The sequence below is a fragment of the Mya arenaria genome, chromosome 8 (assembly GCF_026914265.1).
Source record: "Mya arenaria isolate MELC-2E11 chromosome 8, ASM2691426v1".
NCBI lineage: Eukaryota > Metazoa > Mollusca > Bivalvia > Myida > Myidae > Mya > Mya arenaria.
Window position 1 is genome coordinate 13,972,082 of NC_069129.1, and position 18,908 is coordinate 13,990,989.

Consider the following 18,908-nt stretch of genomic DNA (forward strand, 5'->3'; position numbering starts at 1 on the left):
TTGATATAATATTGCTCATGAAAAAAGCACGAGGTTAAAATACCCGTACAGTTTCGTACATTCATAGTTGCAGCCATCATGCACAAGTCCTGGAGGTATTTTATTTTACGTCAAAATGATGAACAAATACTTAAAATAAGCTCTAAGTAACTTTTATAGAACATTTATACAGTTTAATATCTGCAATATACATGTAATTACTTTGGAATAGTCTTAACTAGCACAATTTAAGTTAGCCCTATTTTCATGAAAGATGGCCCGTTAATAGAAAAAAAACTGTAGACCACTCAGTATTTTACCTTTTATCAAGATAATATGAGCGTATGAACACATATATATTATGAATATAAATGAGCAACTGATAAGTCCATTTGTTAAAAAAGCATCCTTTCCTGGCAGCTTTCAGAACTGGCAACATGTGAATGTCAAACTACCCTGTTAAGGCTGGTGGAAGACTAGAAAAATAAACCGAGATGTGAACAAATATATAGGTGCAGTTTAAATAAATATCTCAAGAGCATTCGACTGCCTGCCACGTGATCTCATCTTAGACATGCTTAATGCATATGGTCTCTTAGCACCAGCATGTAAACTAATGCACTTAGAACTATCTTACACTTGAAAAGAAAACAACGGGTCAAACTTGGTTAAATTATCAGTCGGAGTGGACTGAATATATAGTTTATTCAGTTTTGATGCCCAGATTTATAAAATGTGCAAGAAAAAGCAGCTAAGCAGCTGAATATTATTCAAAGAGTAAGTATGTTTTGACAAACACTACTAAGCTTATTATCTTACAGCTGCACTCTCACAGATTTACCGTTTTGACAACTTCTTTTTATTTGTGTCATGGAAGTGATTTAAAGCTGCACTCTCACAGATATGCCGTTTTAACAACTTTTTTATTTTTTGTCTTGGAAAGAGCAAATTTTTGCGTAAATATCTGCAAACCAATGATAAAAGATTGCTGACAAAAGATCAGTTCGCAGATTTTCATTCGAAAATTTATGTTTTATGGATTAAAGCGTTACTAACGGTTTAAGAAAAAAAAATCATAAAACATCAATTGTTGAACTTAAATATTAAAATCTGCGATCTAATAGTTTTGTCAGCAGTCTAATTTATCTGGTTTCAAAACATTTTCGCAAAAATTGGCTCGTTCCAAAACAAAAAAAAATGTCAAAACGTCCGATCTATGAGAATGCAGCTTTAAGACTGCTGACAAAAGATCAGATCGCTGTTTTTCATATTTATGATACAAAAATGGTGTTATATGTTGTTGTTGTTGTTTTTTTGAAAGCGTTAGTAACGGTCTTAGACTTAAATAAATTTTTTAATGAAAATATGAAAAACTGCGATCTGATCTTTTGTCAGCAGTCTTATGTTACTGATTTTCTGATATTTAAACAAAAAATGACTCATTCCAAGACAAAAAAAGTTGTCAAAACGGTGAATTTATGGGAGTGCAGATTTAAATCAGATCGAAATATGTGCATCCTGTATACTTTCTTATTTAACTGTGCACGTAACAAACACGGCAGTTTCTTTAGCGTAGAGTTTAATACTTCTACTGTATATTTTCGATATAAATGTGCTTGTATCGAATCTATAAACAAACAGAACAACAATAACATTTGCAGATTTTTCTTTTATTTTTATGTAAAAGTATCCACCCTTCTCCCATTTATTTGTGCATTTATAAGTATGCAATGAAGTCAACAAACAGTAAATCAATGTTTTAATAATCACAGTTTGATTGATCGGTTTGCCTGAAACTTTTTGTGTTGATATTGAAGGTAGCGAGCTTATTCTGAAGTTTTTCTATAATGGCATTGTCGAGAGTGTTGTTTCTGCTGAGGATCCAGGCGAAGTCAGCCTGTAACAAGCCTCCTATGTCCGTGCAGGACCAAACTAGGGAGTAGGTATCGTAGTCCGTGTCTACAATCCAGTATGGCACCCGAGGGGAACCTGAAAAAATATTTTGCATATATGTACTATGTATACATGTACCACTATTTAGACTTAAACGCACCGATGTGCAAATAAATATGATCATATTAGGCCTAAAAAAGCAATATGTTTCCAGTTTCATGCTCCAAAAAATGGGGTATTTAGGTCTGAAAAAAATGGAATATTTTTTATTAGCCATTTTTTTCTTGATATCTTTCTGTTACCAACAACTATAAGTTTAATCTTAAGAACATCCATACACTCAGTATTAGCACCACTGGCATTGTAAAAGGTCGAAAACTTCATTTTAAACTTTTAATAGATTTTAATCAAATGAATACCAAAAGAAATTAAAGGCAATAAAGATGTCTAGGGTCGGTGCAAACAATAGGGTAGGTCGGAACCCGGAAACAAACATTTTGCCTCTACGCCTAACACACCGGTATTCGTGTTTGTCTTCTTTAAAACAGCTACAGTCGCTGACTGCTTTTTATGTTTTGAGAATTATGTCTAAAGTTTACACTATTGAAATACATTCGGCGAAAATATGTTGAAAACTTAAAATGTATGTTCTTTACCGTTGAATGTGACGGAGAGTTTAGCGGGAACATTCGGGTCCATGGCTTCGGCGTCTCCTGTGGCAACGTCTTTACTTCCGTCTTTCCTGTCAAGGGAAATGATAAAATCATGGCGTGGCACTAGTCAGACATAATTCGAGACTTTAAACATGTTCACAATTATCTGACATAATTCGAGACTTTAAACATGTTCACAATTATCTGACATAATTCGGGACTTTGAACATGTTCACAATTATCTGACATAATTCGGGGCTTTAAACATGTTCACAATTATCTGACATAATTCGGGGCTTTGAACATGTTCACAATTATCTGACATAATTCGAGACTTTGAACATTTCCACAATTATCTGACATAATTCGAGACTTTGAACATTTCCACAATTATCTGACATAATTCGAGACTTTGAACATTTCCACAATTATCTGACATAATTCGAGACTTTGAACATTTCTACAATTATCTGACATAATTCGAGACTTTGAACATTTCCACAATTATCTGACATAATTCGAGACTATAAACATATTCACAATTATCTGACATAATTCGAGACTTTGAACATTTTCATTATAATCTGATATTGGCAAGGTATCTACCAATACCAAAATATTACCAAAAAACTTGTAGTTTTTAGAGAGTTTTGCACGGAAATGAATTTCTTGCTTTACATAAATATACACTTTGATTTACTTAATGATTTTCACGTTTTGCTCAAATTAAATGAAATTGTAGCATTTTAAAAACAAAACAAAACAAACAACAACAGAATACAATTATCTTATTCACAATTCATATGACAAATACACTGGCACCGGATTTTCAAACTCAATCATTTTTTTTTTTAAATAAAAAAAATAATATTTTTATTCCTTACTAAAAATTATAATACCGAATATGTGAAAAAAATATTGAAAAATATTTTTTTTAAATATGCACTTTGTACTGTATAATATACTAACTTATTATGATTAATAATAATAAAATGATTAAGTTTGAAAATCCGGTGCCAGTGGACAAATACATACGCTATGCCAGTATTTAAAACCCTAATGTGACCATCAGATTTCAAACTGTAGTCGGCTGTAATACACTTCTCCGAGCCCTCGATGAAGAAAAAGAACTTCTGGATCTCGTACCATTGTCCAAGATACTGAAAAAAATATACACTATTATTACAAATGTTATTAATTAGGCGATTTCAAATTGCCCCATTTATTTGTCCGAGGTTAGCTGTATTTGTCTGAGCCCGATATTTGGCGAGTTTTGTAGCCAAACAAAACGGAGGAAACTTATATTGGGCGAGTTTGGTTTGATATTGGCCGAGTTTGTTCGATATTGGCCGAGTTTTGGCATATATTGTCGTCAATTGTCTGGTATTGGTATCGCGAGTATCACCGTATCGCGCCAAGTACGTAAAAGTTGATTTATAATAACCAATATGTTGTCATGGACACGGGACTAATTTGTCTAAAATCGTTAACATGTAGATATGTAAGAGAAACCGTTTTCGACGGTACCGGATTATTAAACATGATAACAAGAGCGCCACAGAGGGAACTCCATCGCTCGTCTGTTGTTGCGATGTTTTTGTTTTTCAGTCGTAAAATGGGCAGAACTCAACAAGTCATAGTTATGGCCGTTGCTGTAAATGTGTATACCAGGTTATGTTTTGCGATATGCGTACTAAGTATCAGTTCATCTTGAATAGCTTTAGGCTAAGAGTTATGGCTAAGGTCAAAGTTTATACCCAAGGACGCCGACGCCGACGCCGATGACCATAACGACGACAAAGACATATAAGGCAATGACAATACACATCGATTATTCTTCTTCGAAAAACAGACGAGTTAAAATAATTAATAGCGTGTATGTGTAATAAATAAGTACATACCCTGGTTACGTTCAAATCTTGAACAACATCAACTGCAGGGCATTTCCCGAAAGTTGGCACCTGCGCACTGCACGCAGCAACCATAAGAGACACACACACAGCTACCGATATCATTGTTTTTCAGTTTATATTTGTCGACGACACTGGTAGTAAAAATCTCGTGAATGCTCTATTTATACCCTCGAAAGCAGTACCAACGTCCAATCTGGCTTGATGTAGTATAGTTCATATAAAATTAGGTCACTATGAGGCCATATTTTAGTGTGTGTTTGTGTGTCTTCTTATAAACAAGGACTCGTATACAATTCAATGAAACTCGTCCTATTAATTTAGATTTATCCACTAAAAACGGTTTGTATATACCTCAACAAAACATATCTTATTTGCATTCGGAACTCCTCGGCCATTTTTTTTCAAAAACAACCTCGGATGTATTTGGACGGTTTACATACTCAAAAAGTGGTACGTTTAAGTCCGCTGCAAGTAGATCGCGTAGTAATTTTATTTAGAAGTTAAACTTTGTGACATTACTCTTGGGATTTTTAATTATGTTTGCAATAATACAATTCAATGGCAATAAATTTAAACTTAGATCAATAAATACATCTCTAAAACACTACATTTAATTAATGATATAATTCAAAATTTTACGAACTACTTCAACTGATGTACCTGCATACATCCGAGGTTGTTTTCGATAAAATGGCCGAGGAGCTCCGAATGATCTTATTTGAACAAAAGCTATAATCGTTTTTAAGATAAACATACTTGCCTAAATAAAACTATACATGAAACAAAGGTTTGTATCTTTGGCCTGCAAAGCAATTACTTCAAGGAGCAGAGGTAACAATCTCGCTACAGAGAATTCCTTAGTTGTTACCAACATAATACTAGAAAGTGTCCATCTTTGAGTGCAGTCAGATGACAGATGCGGTAACCATCGAGCTGAGTAAATAAACAGTTATGTATCAGGTACTCGCTCATGTTTTTGTATGACGAAGAAATGTCAAAACTACAATACCAAAAGCTGGAACCCTTCATCAAATGTTGATATTTGCTCAAATATCGTCTTTGAAGACTGCAATTTGCATTAGCGTTGTATCACTTTATTACAGTTTTTGTTGTTGCGTGATTGGTTGATTGATGTTATCAATGTATTGTTAAGAGGTCATATTATCTATTGTTAAAGATCCGCTTGTCTTTTGGTTTTGGCGTCGGTTTTTTATAAAAAAAAATCGACTTTACCGTGGTAGGTTCGCGCCCTACTAAAACAAAAGCACTTTTTGTACTATAGCTGTAGTTTTGTCTGCAATTTCGATGTCATAAAGTGAAATAATGATAAAATAAGTTTTTACATATGTATTACCGGGAGAACTAATTTTGGTCCTTAAACATGAGCGAGTACCTTTAAGAGTAAACATTCACCTTAGTTCAATATTTTATTCAAACACGTTTGTATTTAATGGCAAAGTTTGTTAGATTCGTTTATGACATATCCGCCACCAAAAATGAAGATTTTATTTATTTTTCAGTAAAGAGATTGACGCTATAATATGTATAAAAAAAATCAAACGCATTTTATTTCATATTTGTAATATTTGTGTATACGTTTGTGTCTTGGCCATATCGATATTTATGCAATTTCTAATTGCCAAAGGCAATATGCCGATTTACCACTTAAAACTTGCTGTTATTCGCTAAAAAAAGTAGGGCGAAATGACGTCAAGTTATATTTCTGTATTAAAAATAAAAAGAAATATCTATTAACGCGCGCTCCCCTTTTTAAAACAAAACAGAGACGGGCATGGAAAACCAACATCACCAGTTCCCTCGAAAATTCTTCGTGCTCGTCACATTGCCTGGATACAGTAATATGTTTTTTATATTTTTTATTTTTAATATTTTATTTATTTATTTTTTATTTTTATATTATAATGCGAATGTTTGAATTTTCCTGCAATCACAATTATTTTTGACAGGTTTATTATATTATTATAATAATATTGTGTTTCTTTTCATTGATTATTGACTGTTTTTGGAGACAATAAAACCCTCCCCCCCCCCCCCCCCCCCGTTTTTATTTCTTTTAAAATGTGCCCGAAATTCTTAACGTTTATTTTGTTCTTGGCATAAGAAGGGAAAAAGTTGTAATAATAATAATAATAATAATAATAATAATGAAATATAACCTTCCCTATGGTTATGGGGAAACTAACAGGTCGGTGAGATGCAAATGGATGTAAAAAGATGTAAAACCCATATCTTAATTATAAATATTCCTATTATTGAGCTGATAAAACTCGGTAGGCCATCTAGTGCATTTCTCTCTGTGTCGTTTAGGTTATTTCGCACTTAACTCCAAGAATATTTCGTAAGTCCAGTCCGATAATAGTTTCGACACATCTTATTAAAATCCCTCTCACAAGATTAAGCTAAGCAGTCACAATATTGTTTTTGAATAATTTGTGGAATGTTCACATTATTTGTTTTCCCTGGACTTTAAAAGGAAAATATATTCATGATAATTACGAAAAACGCACGTGTCTTTATTAAAATGAAGATTAAGTAAAAAAAAATGACTTAATAAAAATTGCTACTTAAGTCTGTTAGGCTTACGTACGAAGTACTGCTTAATGCTAGCATTTAATGTTCTGCCTTATGTAGAAAAAATAGTATATTGCGTGTGCTGCGTGTCAGATCAATAAATAAATAAATCAATCAATCGATCAATCAATCAATTGATCGATCGATCAATCAATGTAATCAGGAATTGATCAATCACGCACTCAATCAATCAATCATCAATCAATCAATAAGTTCTAACCTATTTGTTGCTCTGTGAAGGACCAGTGGAAAACATACGATACGAATAGAGGGGTGGGGTTGTTCTTTTATTTCACAAACGAGTACACACAATTTGCCACCATTTTATATAACAGTTATACAGGCATGCACATGAAGGTTGTCAATGACTCTGAAGACGAACAACGCTTTTTTTTGCAAATATAAGAATAATAATAAAGTGTATCAGACTAAATTAATGTAGAATGAATACCATTACATGCAAATGGTATTTCACCAGGGACAGTCTTTATGTGTGTTAGGGGTAAATTTCCCGTACTCTAGTTCCTTCGCTGTTAACACTTGCTTCAATTTGTTAACGGTTGCCTCGGGTAACGACGTCTCCCGGGCCAGAATCCAGTAGATCTCGGCACGTGCAAATCCCTCTAGGTCTGTGCACGAGTAAACGAGGGAATATGTATCGTAGTCAGTTTCAACTACCCAGTAGTTAGCCTCCGGGGAAGCTGAAAATAAAGCAATATAAGGGAGTGAAGCCGGTCAAGTTGACCATTTCAAATTTATCAAAACGTTTATACATTTTCTTTCTAGATGTACATGTACATGTTAATTCAAATACCATCTTTAAGGACTCAGTCATAATGTCATAGGTACGGAACCTACAACGCGAGATGTTGGGATTATTCACGAGCGCTTTAGTGCCAATCGGAACGCCTCGGCCATTTTCCATCGAAAACAACCTCGGTCGTATGAGGACGGTTTACAGTGTCAATTTTCTATACGTTTAACTACGTTTATTTGGCAGTTAAACCTAAGGACTTTCCGCTTATGAATCTAAATTATTTATGCAATCATACACTTCACTGGGGAAGCAATTGGAACATTACAAATTACACGTTAAAACACTACAAAAAATATGACTATGCTTTAGCGCATACAAGAGGGTTGCGGTTGACGTAACCGTGGTGTGTCATGCTGTCAAGGAAAGAGGGACAACGCTCAATAAAGAGCGTGGGGTATACGTGAATTGTAATTTATCCGCGCGGTAGTTATTGAACGATTACGCACATTATTTTTGGTTCGGTTTTGTTTTAAATGTAATATATTTTGTTATCAAATGTCTCCACAAAAAACACGTTGTTTTTTTTCAAATAAGTCAACCGGCTTATGTTTATCTTTCTTCTCAAATGGACGGTAATTTTCATTGAGCTTTGTTTTTGTTGTTGATAATTTTTTCATTCATGCCAGTAGCCTCAAATGTATACATTGGTAGTTATAATACATTAACAGCTAAACCAAAGAACATATTTATCTTACTTCCCAACTGGACAGTGAGTTTTGATTTATCGTTTTCATCTTTGTAGTATGCTGTTCCCGTCGTATTTTCTTCATTGCCATTCGGTCTGAAAATCATACATTCACAATTAGCTATAAATTATACACTTGCTTTAAGAAAAATATGAATTTTAAATTAAAATGCAGGACTTGCGCTTTCACTTAAAGATGCACTCTTACTCCCAAAAAAAGATTTACCACCATTTATAACATTATTTTAATATTTCAAAAGGGATGAATAAATGTCGAAAAGAATGGTTCTTATGAAGGATACCGTGATTGATTTGAAAGAAATGAACATACATCAAGGTATTTCTACCTTATAAGACTATAGTAGATCACAATAAATCTTTTAGCATTCACCAATCACTTAATATTTTTGCGCATTCTGCTATTAAATACATGGTTACAATCTTTTTATAAGTAATTAGTATTTTCCATAAATGCATTATTTTGGAAGTAGTTAAAGCTTTATCAGTCAACATTGATGTTTGTTATACATGTGTATGTATTGATTTTGAATAAGAGTATCACTTAAATATAAATATTTATCTAATAATTCACGTTGAACCATGTTGATTTCTTGTTGCAAGTCACGGTTAGACTAGAATGGGTTTTTGATTTCATTGAATTAAGACAACACACTATTCGTTCATGTGTTGGCCATTGCGCTTGTCCCTGTAGTAACATTGATTCAAAAACAGAACAAAACAAAGTTTAATTTGTTTTAAATAGTTCAAACAATATTCACATGTATGAATTATTGGTACAAGATTATAAGTATCTACCATGGCCGAGAGTGTAAGATAGGCTCATCCCGACCCGAGCGCAGGTTGTTTTGCGGAAACGAGGTTTACCGAGTTTCCGCATAACACCCTGCACGAGGGTTGGGGTGAACCTATCTTACACGAGTGGCTATGGTAGAAGCCTTTTCTCCCACCTCAGTTAAACAAAATAAAGTAAAAATGTTGTTTTTTTGCTGGAACTCTTTTGTGCATAGTGAAAATAAATGCGTATGGATATTTGATAATTCGTGGTTGTCATGGATATGCGCGCAGTGATTCAGGTTATGTTAATAGTGAAATCGGTCTTTAAATAGTTCTGAGGAAAGTGAAGCATTATTTCTTGAAAGGTGCGTGAAAACTGTTTTATGGTGACATTTGAAGCAAGAAATAATTAATAAGCATTCTAAATATTGCAACAAGACAAGGTTACTATGATGCTACAGACGACAGTCTTCAGCAAGGGAGGTAATTACAATGTGATGACCATTAAAAATGAGTTCCATACGGGCGTTTTATCTTTGCCCGTGGGCAAGATAAGAATTTCTAGCATGGTTAAATGTTTGGATCTACTTATTTGAGGTGGGAGAAAATCTCAGTTTTCAAGAGTCATGCCATAATGACACACAGAATCCATATTGGTGGCTCAATATGGATTCCGCACCGACATGTCGCTTACTTAACATCTTGATTCAGGACGTCCGCCTTGCCGTCTGACCGGAGGGTATACACGGCCTGGTCACATGTCTTGTCCATCTGACCCGCAAAGTACGTCTTCTCAATGTCGTTCCAGGTACCCATGTACTAACAAATTTTAAAAAAATAAATCATTTAGCACCGGTATATAATGGACTACAGTGTGTACACTGTGTCGAAAATATTTAAACAATTTGGCAAGGATGGGAGTGTGGCGAAAGAACGGCGTGTAAAGAATCGCTGCCCCTTCCTATGTTCCTGAATTTAGATATACATGTACACATTTTAAATAAAATTACCGATGCAAGAGCAACTACACTAAAACCCATTATTTATTATTACCTTTGCAATGTCGAAGTTCTCTTGCGTAGTTATGAACTTGCATTTTCCCGGTCTAACCTCTTGGGTGTACCCAGAGTACAAGGTGCTGGCCAACGCACAGACAAACAAGGCAAGTTTGTTGTTGGAAGACATGTTCCCTTTGATAGTCTGTACGTATATTGCAAGAGTTTATATACTTATCAATCACTAAGGTTTCCTGTATGTGGGTCATGAAAAGTAATTCATATTTGAAATTATAGATACGCGATGAATGGCCATCCTTCAGAACTTAGAGTTCAGGTGACCATATGTATAAAGGTCGTCGTCGAAAATTGAAATTATACATGTATCTTAGTGTCATAGTTTCGTTATTTTGCTACATACTCCAGAGAATAGAACTTCAATCAATTTAAACACGAAGTTGGGAATATAAAAATAATCAGAACGTTGCCATTGATGACATTTATACAGATTTAAGTTTATTGAAGTTGCGACTAAAATCCTTTATTGGTCTCAATCTTGGACCAATAGCAAATCATACTCCCAGTCTCAATTTAGGCCTACATGTTTGTATAAGAGAGGTCCATTTACTCAAATGAGTATATTTCTTGATGACGCCAAGTGCCATAACTCAAGTACGAGCAATATGAAAGTTATGAAACTGCAATGTCTAACTTTATTTTAGTCATTTTTATGTTTTACTTACGATAATTTCATTTCAAGATGTCTTGCAAGTCGTATTTCATCTTTGGTGGTCATTTCACTTATTTATTTATTTTTATAAAATAGCGTTTGTTTTTATTTTCTATAAGATGCCGTTTTATATTTTGAAACAACAAAAATTACAGGAGAGCCTTCGCAGAAATCGAATAGTTCAGTTTTGAGAACCACGAGCCGGCCAGCCGTTTTGAATAAAAAAATATGTAATGATTTTCGAAAGTTGATAATTAATTAGTCACTTGTATATACTAAATATGTTGATGTGATCGCCATTTCTGAGACCATCCAGCGACATCTCTATTATTGAACCAGGTACGGTTATATTTTTGAAGGCTTATCAAGGCTTGTTGAGTGCATGGGGCCTCTCATAACTCACATATTTAACGATGTGGACAACGCCTTACAAGGCAGCATGTTGATGTTGATGTGACTGGACACAAGTATACTTGTAGGGTAGTACCTCAAATACGGAAGAGTGGAAAAAGCAATAGTTCAGTCCGTATCTAGATGGACGAAAGCTAATTTATAAGACTGGGTTTTTTTTTCAATGTCTACTGTATTGAGAGATTTGCAGGGAGCCAGAAAAAGTCTATAATATAATGATTAGTTCCTTTGACCACCATTTATTGTGTGTTCATTTGCTTCACATTGACCATTTTGAATGTGCCTTATTTAGATTTGGGCTTTCGCATACCCGTTCATTTATGGGACAAGAACCGCTAAAAGCTTTTGGATTGAAAATGACTGATGCATCCACACCAACCATGCTTTTTTGGTTGATTATATAAATAAGAATATGCGATTTTCATTAATCAACATACTTATCGATTCTTCCGAATATTAGAACATGTCCTTAATTCTTATCCGATTTTCCAGTTTAAATAAAATATAGACCAGTATGCCTCAGTGTAACTTGTAAATATATCAGTTATGCAATGATGTTCTGTAGGGCCAACCACATGGTTAAACATGTGAGTTTTGAGAGGTCTCATGCACTTATTGAAAATCTTATCAAATTTGGGGAAAACAAATTCTTGTACGACGTAGGAATGTCACACGCTGTAACACATGTTGACCTCAACAAACTCCGGACAAGGCCTTAAAGGGCGTAGGGTGGTAGTTTTTATTTTCTGTATAAAAGACAATACTATACGCTGGAGATCAAGACTCTAGATGGCAGAATTTCGACGAAAGAACAACAACAATACAATACACTATAGATGGCAGAATTTCAACGAAAGAACAACAACAATACAATACACTCAAGATGGAAGAATGTCGACGAAAGAACAACAACAATACAATACACTCAAGATGGCAGAATGTCGACGAAAGAACAACAACAATACAATACACTCAAGATGGCAGAATGCCGACGAAAAACAACAACAATACAATACACTCAAGATGGCAGAATGTCGACGAAAAACAACAACAATACAATACACTCTAGATGGCAGAATGTCGAAGAAAAACAACAACAATACAATACACTCTAGATGGCAGAATGTCGACGAAAAAAACAACAACAATACAATACACTCTAGATGGCAGAACGTCGACGAAAAAACAACAACACTACGATACACTCTAGATGGCAGAATGTCGACGAAAACAAGCAATTCGATAAACTCCAGATGATAGAATGTCGACGAAAAAAGCAATACGATACACTCTAGATGGCAGAATTTTGACGAAAAAAAAACACTAATATGATACACTTTAGATGGCAGAATTTCGACGAAAAAAAAACAATACGATACACTCTAGATGGCAGAATTTTTACGAAAGAAAAGAATACGATACACTCTAGATGGCAGAATCAAAAACGCATTCTGAGGCCTAGTGCGGAACGTCTGGCTTTTATTCCCTATTTGATCAGCTCCTGTCGTATGTCCCTGATGCCCCAGCAGAGTGCCAAACTTGCAGTCTATCTTTGCCATTTAGGATTATGTTCAAAGAAGAGGGGCTGCACTGAGTATGCGTTCATTGATAGAAGGGTTTAACTAGCCCTTCAATAACGGGCATCATCAACAGGTAAAGACGTTGGACTTGGTCTGGGACTTTCTTGTACGCCCAACTTTATGAGACTTTTTCCTCTGACTTACATTATTATGTAATCATACAATCAATTCTTACTGGGGTGCAAATGCAATTTCGGCTCTATTCAATCCAACAATTAACAAGCAATACGTTTAAGAATAATAACTTGAATGTTTTTATTTGAACCAGTATTACATGTACGAAATTGGATGACACATTATTTTTTCATTATTTCAATATATAATAAATAATTGACCTCTATTCCCAACATATATTTACAAGCTAAACACACGTCGGTATGTGGGTGTCCCTGTTCAAAAATTGTCTATGAAAAATGGCTTCAACCAATCAACAGGACATTACATCATGAAGTGGCTACGAAACACGACTTTTAAATTTGTAGAAATTGCAGCTTTATTTTAAAGTCGTTGGTGATATTCACCTAAAACATGTGCTTGTAGGCTCGCTGATACTCGCATTCACATCATTTCCCTCGTGCTATCGTATGACATTCTTAAGTTGTACAATGTACATATATACCTGGATAACATACTTCACAAAAAGAAACCCACGTGTACACGTACCGGTACAAGTACTGTTATAAACCGTTCTATTGAATATTAGAGATGCACACATCATAATTAACCATATAGTATTTGCTGCGACAGCAATGCCATCCAATAACTAATCAACAAGCTACGCCCTTGTAGAGGCGGCAAATCTGATCAGCGTTACCTAACATGTACTGTGGGCTATTTAAGCCATTCAGTTCCCATCGGCTACCGTCAATCTCTGCAGAGTATTACGATGTACAAGTCCCTGATTCTGCTAGTGTGCACGGCGTGTGTTGGGCTCTCGACAGCCCAGGTTTTTGGGGGCGGAGGATGTCCACACGCCGTACCACAGGCGTCTTTCAACCTTACAGAGGTAGGTTAGCTTTGATATGTATATAAGCAAGTATATAAATAACTGTTCATATTCTATTCTACTTTGCAATTGTATTTAATCAAAATGTTTCGTGTTTGTGTAGAGCAGATTCTGAATAACGGAAGTCATATGATATCATATAATTAAAAAAGCATGAAAACAAGCGTTCCACTTGTTCGCTACCATCACTACAAAAGACTTTTATTAGTTTTGCGTTTGAAATTAACATTCCGTCAAACTTATAAATCGCTATTGATGAATCAGCACTTACACTTTAACACGGATCAAAATTTAAACTGTTTATGTGAGTTACTTTCCATTTTGGAATTTACTTGTTCTGAAGAACAAAGACATTCGATCAAACAAAGTAAGAACATTAAGTATTTTGGAATGATCTGTGCAATGTACCTAAATGATTTTTTCAGTACCTGGGTGATTGGTACGAGATCTACAAGTTTTACGCCGCGTTCGAGAGCGGACAGTCGTGCGCCAAGGCCAACTACCAGATCAAACCAGACGGGCACATCAGGATCTTCAACAGCGGTTTCAAGTAAGCATCCATGTAACTTAGGAACGAGTTTAAAATACCAAAAGAACGCACAAGGTGTGGTGGTTTAGTGGTATTGTAGTCCTAGACCAAGGTCAGCTGTCCTTTTCCTTGCCGCCAGTTCTGCTGAAGTTCTGGCGTTCAGATGCTATTGAGTGTAGTTAAGTTGGACTGAGACACTGCAAGAAGGTCATATCTGCTTAAACCCCTCGACTCCTTATAATGTTCGTCGTAGACAAAAGCATCATCATCACGTTTAGACGTAAAATAGTTGTAGTTGTAACCTAAGAAGTGTCAAATTGATGCAATATGCTCCTTGTTCTAAATATAGAATATAAACGACTATCAAAATAATTAATCAAAGCGCTGATAGCGCTGTATGAACAGGGTTTTATACGGGTTTTCACCATTATGATTTACGATCATGTGTGTATTAATAAGGTGCTGATATGTTGCACAGTGAATCTAAGATTCCGCGTGTAAAACAACCATAGGGGCCGCCCAAGGTTTAATGAAGCATGATGGTAAATGGAAAATTAATATTTTATTGACAATAAAATTAATATCTCTGTGTAAGAAGGCAAACAATGATGGAGAACGTAACCAATCCGAGCAGAATTCCATCATATGGTGTTACATATGAGTATATATATACTAATCAAACTTTACTCATTAGAAAGAGTTTGCCTATGTTTGCCTTGTTATTCACAAAACAACTTCGAAAATAAAACAGATTAAAGAGAAATGGTTTCTTAATTAAAATGATGAAAAATTAAATAATTGATTTCAAAAAATTGTAGATATATATACATCATATAAAGTTAGCATGAAATCTTTAATTTCGAAACTTGTTTTCCTTCATTGTCTATATGGTCAGCAACTCTCTTCTATTTTTATATCGTCAGGTAACTCGTCAGCACTTTAGCGCGTTTGTTATTCCCACGTGGGCTATCACGTGATGTTTTAAGCAGGGAAACTGTGATAATTGAGATCAATAAAACCATTGTTGCTTTCTAGGTCATTCCAGGTTTTAAGATGAGAATACATTTGTAATTCCTAAGCGAGGGTGGGTCTATATGTCCAGGTTACCATATGTAGCAGTTAAAATTCAAACAACAAACACAGTGTTCTTCAATATCTCTATATTCAACATTATCGAATGTAGATATAATATCGGAGCGTCATGAAAATATAAATATAAACAACCATAAGATAATGAATAATAACATGTTTATACGTTAACATCGTAAACAGTCTTATATCTTATACCAGGTATGATTTCATCGTGTGCAGTGGCAGATTAAATTAAATGGCTAAAGCATATAAAACATACACATATAATACAAGCGATTACAACAACAACAACGCAGTACATTATACAACAAATCATTGACATGGACCTTACTGATTTATGGAATCAAACACTCCTACTCCCTCGTACTCCCATGGTGACTTCTGTTATCCATGCATGTTATCATCAGTAACCAAACCCACATATATTAGTATATGGAAAGAGGCTAAAAGAATATCACGGAACTCCATTCTCGGTTTAAATACAAAATTTGCTGATGTCGTAAAAATACATGACAAAACTAAATAAATGCAGCTGAATGAAATAATGATCATTCCAATCCATTGCTTACCCAAGAAAAACACAAAAGACTACAAATGCAAATCAATACTAACCATCAGAACATCAGATTCCAAGTAAAACAATCAAGTTTTCTAAAACAAAGTAAAACAAACATCTCTGTAGACTTCAAATGTGCACAACAATCAATCAAGCTTGGATTTCCCGCTTCTTCTTTACAAAGGCAAGGCAGAGAAATCTGATTAACTGACTGCATTATCTCATTACAGGATTATCTCTCTTCGACTGTAAATTCACTTGGCTTCATCATTGTGTCACGTGATTGAATGATGCGCTTAGAGTGGATAGTAATTCTTTGTTTACGTTTCGATGTTCATTCATCTTTTGGTGCAGGGATACTACTTTAATGTTATCTTTATCTGAGTTCAAGAGTTTAAATTATTTAAATAGATGTTGCGTTATGATTGCTTCTTGCTTTGTCAAATCTACCTCGGTTATTTAAAACATAGCTTGCAATTAATATAGTCTGCACTTTCTCAAACTATATTTTTGGTGGTAAATCGGCTGGCGACATTTGTTACTATTAATAGGAATTTTCTGTTGTGAGTGTCGAGTTTGTGGCTACACTGAACAGGGTTGAAAACAACCCTGTTCAAAAATGGTTCCGAAAAAAAGATTTGTGCACGTGTTTTTGGACGCGTAGCTAGACGTGCACGTAAAATATGCTATGTTTTTATAAGAGATGGAAACGAGAAGTAAAATTGATACTCGAGTATTCGCACAATCTTCCGATCGAGTACTCGATTACTCGGATAACCTGAATTTGATTTCAGGAAAGACAAGTTCGTGTATACATGATTCAGTCATGTAAATTGTGCGTTGGTCGTAATATTGGCCATTTCATATTTAATAAGACTGTCATTATGTACCTTATCAGAAAAAAACAATAAAAATAAAATAAAAATTGTTGAAAGTTTGAAAGCGTTATTTCGCAAAATACTTAAATAAAAACTTTTTAGTCTTTTGCGAAATTACGCTTTCAAACTTGTACATTTCATATGCTCGCTGAGCAATACTCGCATGGATCACTTTCCTCGTGTTTTAGTTAAATATTGTCTTTCTCAACTTGTCCAATGTACACATAACTGGATGGCGTTGTACACACACAGTAGCCGTACACGTTACCGTACAATAAGTGTTTCGTTACTTATTTGAAATTATACACTCTTGTACTATTGCCGTTTTTAGTTGCATCGTCAATGTACACGATTAAAAAAAAGAGTAAAAAATCGCTTACAACATTTAATTTCTTCTTTTCAGGGACAACAACCCAATCAATGCCACAGGAGACGCCTATATTCCCGATTTAAAAAACCCGGCAAAACTGAAGCTCAGATTTTCTTCATGTAAGTACAAAAGCAACCAATATTTATAATAAATTGTACCAATGGTTTAATTCGAAGTACATACATTCCTGTTCCGTTCGAAAACGTGGGCAGAAGCATATATATAGTATTAATATCATATGATGTTGTAGTTACATATTAGCTATAGAACAAAATTAGGCAACATCAAAGTCATGGGCTCAACAAGCCATATTCCGCCTTTCGGAAACTTCTTGGTACTTGGCGCAGACCAAAACAGTCTGAATACATGATGGGCCGATTGTTCAGAACTTAGTTAAATTACCCACGTCATTAGCACGGGCGGATCAAGGGGGAGAGGGGCGCTCCAAGTTTACTTTTAGAAATTTAATAATAGGAAAAAAATAAATTAAATAAATAAGGCCCAATTTTTTTATGGGACTAGACATTGTTAAAATTCTTCTTGGGGAGGACTCCAACCCCCCCCCCCCCCAACATTTTAAACGTAATGAATTTCGGTTCTGGGGGAGTGGTCCTGGTCAAAATGTTAGGCCCCCTCTTACGTCAAATCCTGGAGCCGCCCCTGATTAGCGAAATCGTTGTTAACTTTTAAATGAGAACTATTTTATGATGTGGTTACATATGTTAATTTAAACAAGCAAAGATAAAACAATTGTATCCGCTTTTGCTAGTAATGCAGCAGATCCACAAGTGCAACCATTTAACTTCCAGCGCGATTTGGAAGTTTAAAACTATAACGTTTACAATTGGCCACTTGAATCACCCTTTTCACTTATATTCTTCTTTTCTTCCCATTCAGTGGCTCCATACGGAGACTACTGGGTTCTGGATACTGATTACACGGACTACACACTCATCTACTCCTGCAGTGGGGTGTTGGGGATCACCCATTATGAGTTTGCATGGATCCTAGCCAGACAGCCCACCATTAGCGCCGAGGTGAAAACCAAATTGTTCAACAAGGTTACAGCCATGGGCATCGACACAACTCATTTCACAAAGCAGGATAGGAGCAACTGCCCTGATGGACTTTAATTGTTACTGTTTGTTTTGATATGTAAATCTTCCACTTTCATTCCTGTTTAAAACGATGCTGTTAATCTGTTTTATTTTACATTTCAATGCTGTTACGGTGTTTTGAACTTTTTGATATTTGAATAAAATATTTAAAATAAATTTCCGAGTTGCAGAGATTGTCCTTATATAAATTTTGAACAGAACATCGAATGCCTGCTATCAGGGTTTTTTTCCGTGTTTAAAAATGCATTCTTATTTCTATTTCTTATAAAATAATGAGATATGTTGGTTGTCTTAAACGTTTTCGGAAATAAACATT

The 18,908-nt window shown here is 34.9% G+C and overlaps 3 protein-coding genes across 3 annotated transcripts; 1 reads left to right on the forward strand and 2 right to left on the reverse strand.

Annotated features, from left to right (window-relative positions):
* Positions 1-1,738: 1,738 nt before the first annotated feature.
* Positions 1,739-4,540, reverse strand: LOC128243990 (apolipoprotein D-like). Its single transcript, XM_052962006.1, has 4 exons — positions 4,427-4,540; positions 3,561-3,685; positions 2,529-2,614; positions 1,739-1,968 (listed from the first exon to the last, which is right to left on the reverse strand). Exons 1-4 carry the CDS (start codon positions 4,538-4,540, stop codon positions 1,739-1,741), a joined length of 555 nt encoding a protein of 184 aa, XP_052817966.1.
* A 2,811-nt stretch (positions 4,541-7,351) lies between these two features.
* Positions 7,352-10,512, reverse strand: LOC128243991 (apolipoprotein D-like). The gene is made up of 4 exons (XM_052962007.1): positions 10,381-10,512; positions 10,022-10,146; positions 8,543-8,628; positions 7,352-7,731 (listed from the first exon to the last, which is right to left on the reverse strand). Exons 1-4 carry the CDS (start codon positions 10,510-10,512, stop codon positions 7,502-7,504), a joined length of 573 nt encoding a protein of 190 aa, XP_052817967.1. The 3' UTR covers positions 7,352-7,501.
* Positions 10,513-13,929: 3,417 nt separating this feature from the next.
* LOC128243992 (apolipoprotein D-like) lies at positions 13,930-18,638 on the forward strand. Its single transcript, XM_052962008.1, has 4 exons — positions 13,930-14,049; positions 14,475-14,599; positions 17,508-17,593; positions 18,372-18,638. Exons 1-4 carry the CDS (start codon positions 13,930-13,932, stop codon positions 18,605-18,607), a joined length of 567 nt encoding a protein of 188 aa, XP_052817968.1. The 3' UTR covers positions 18,608-18,638.
* The last annotated feature ends 270 nt before the right edge of the window (positions 18,639-18,908 follow it).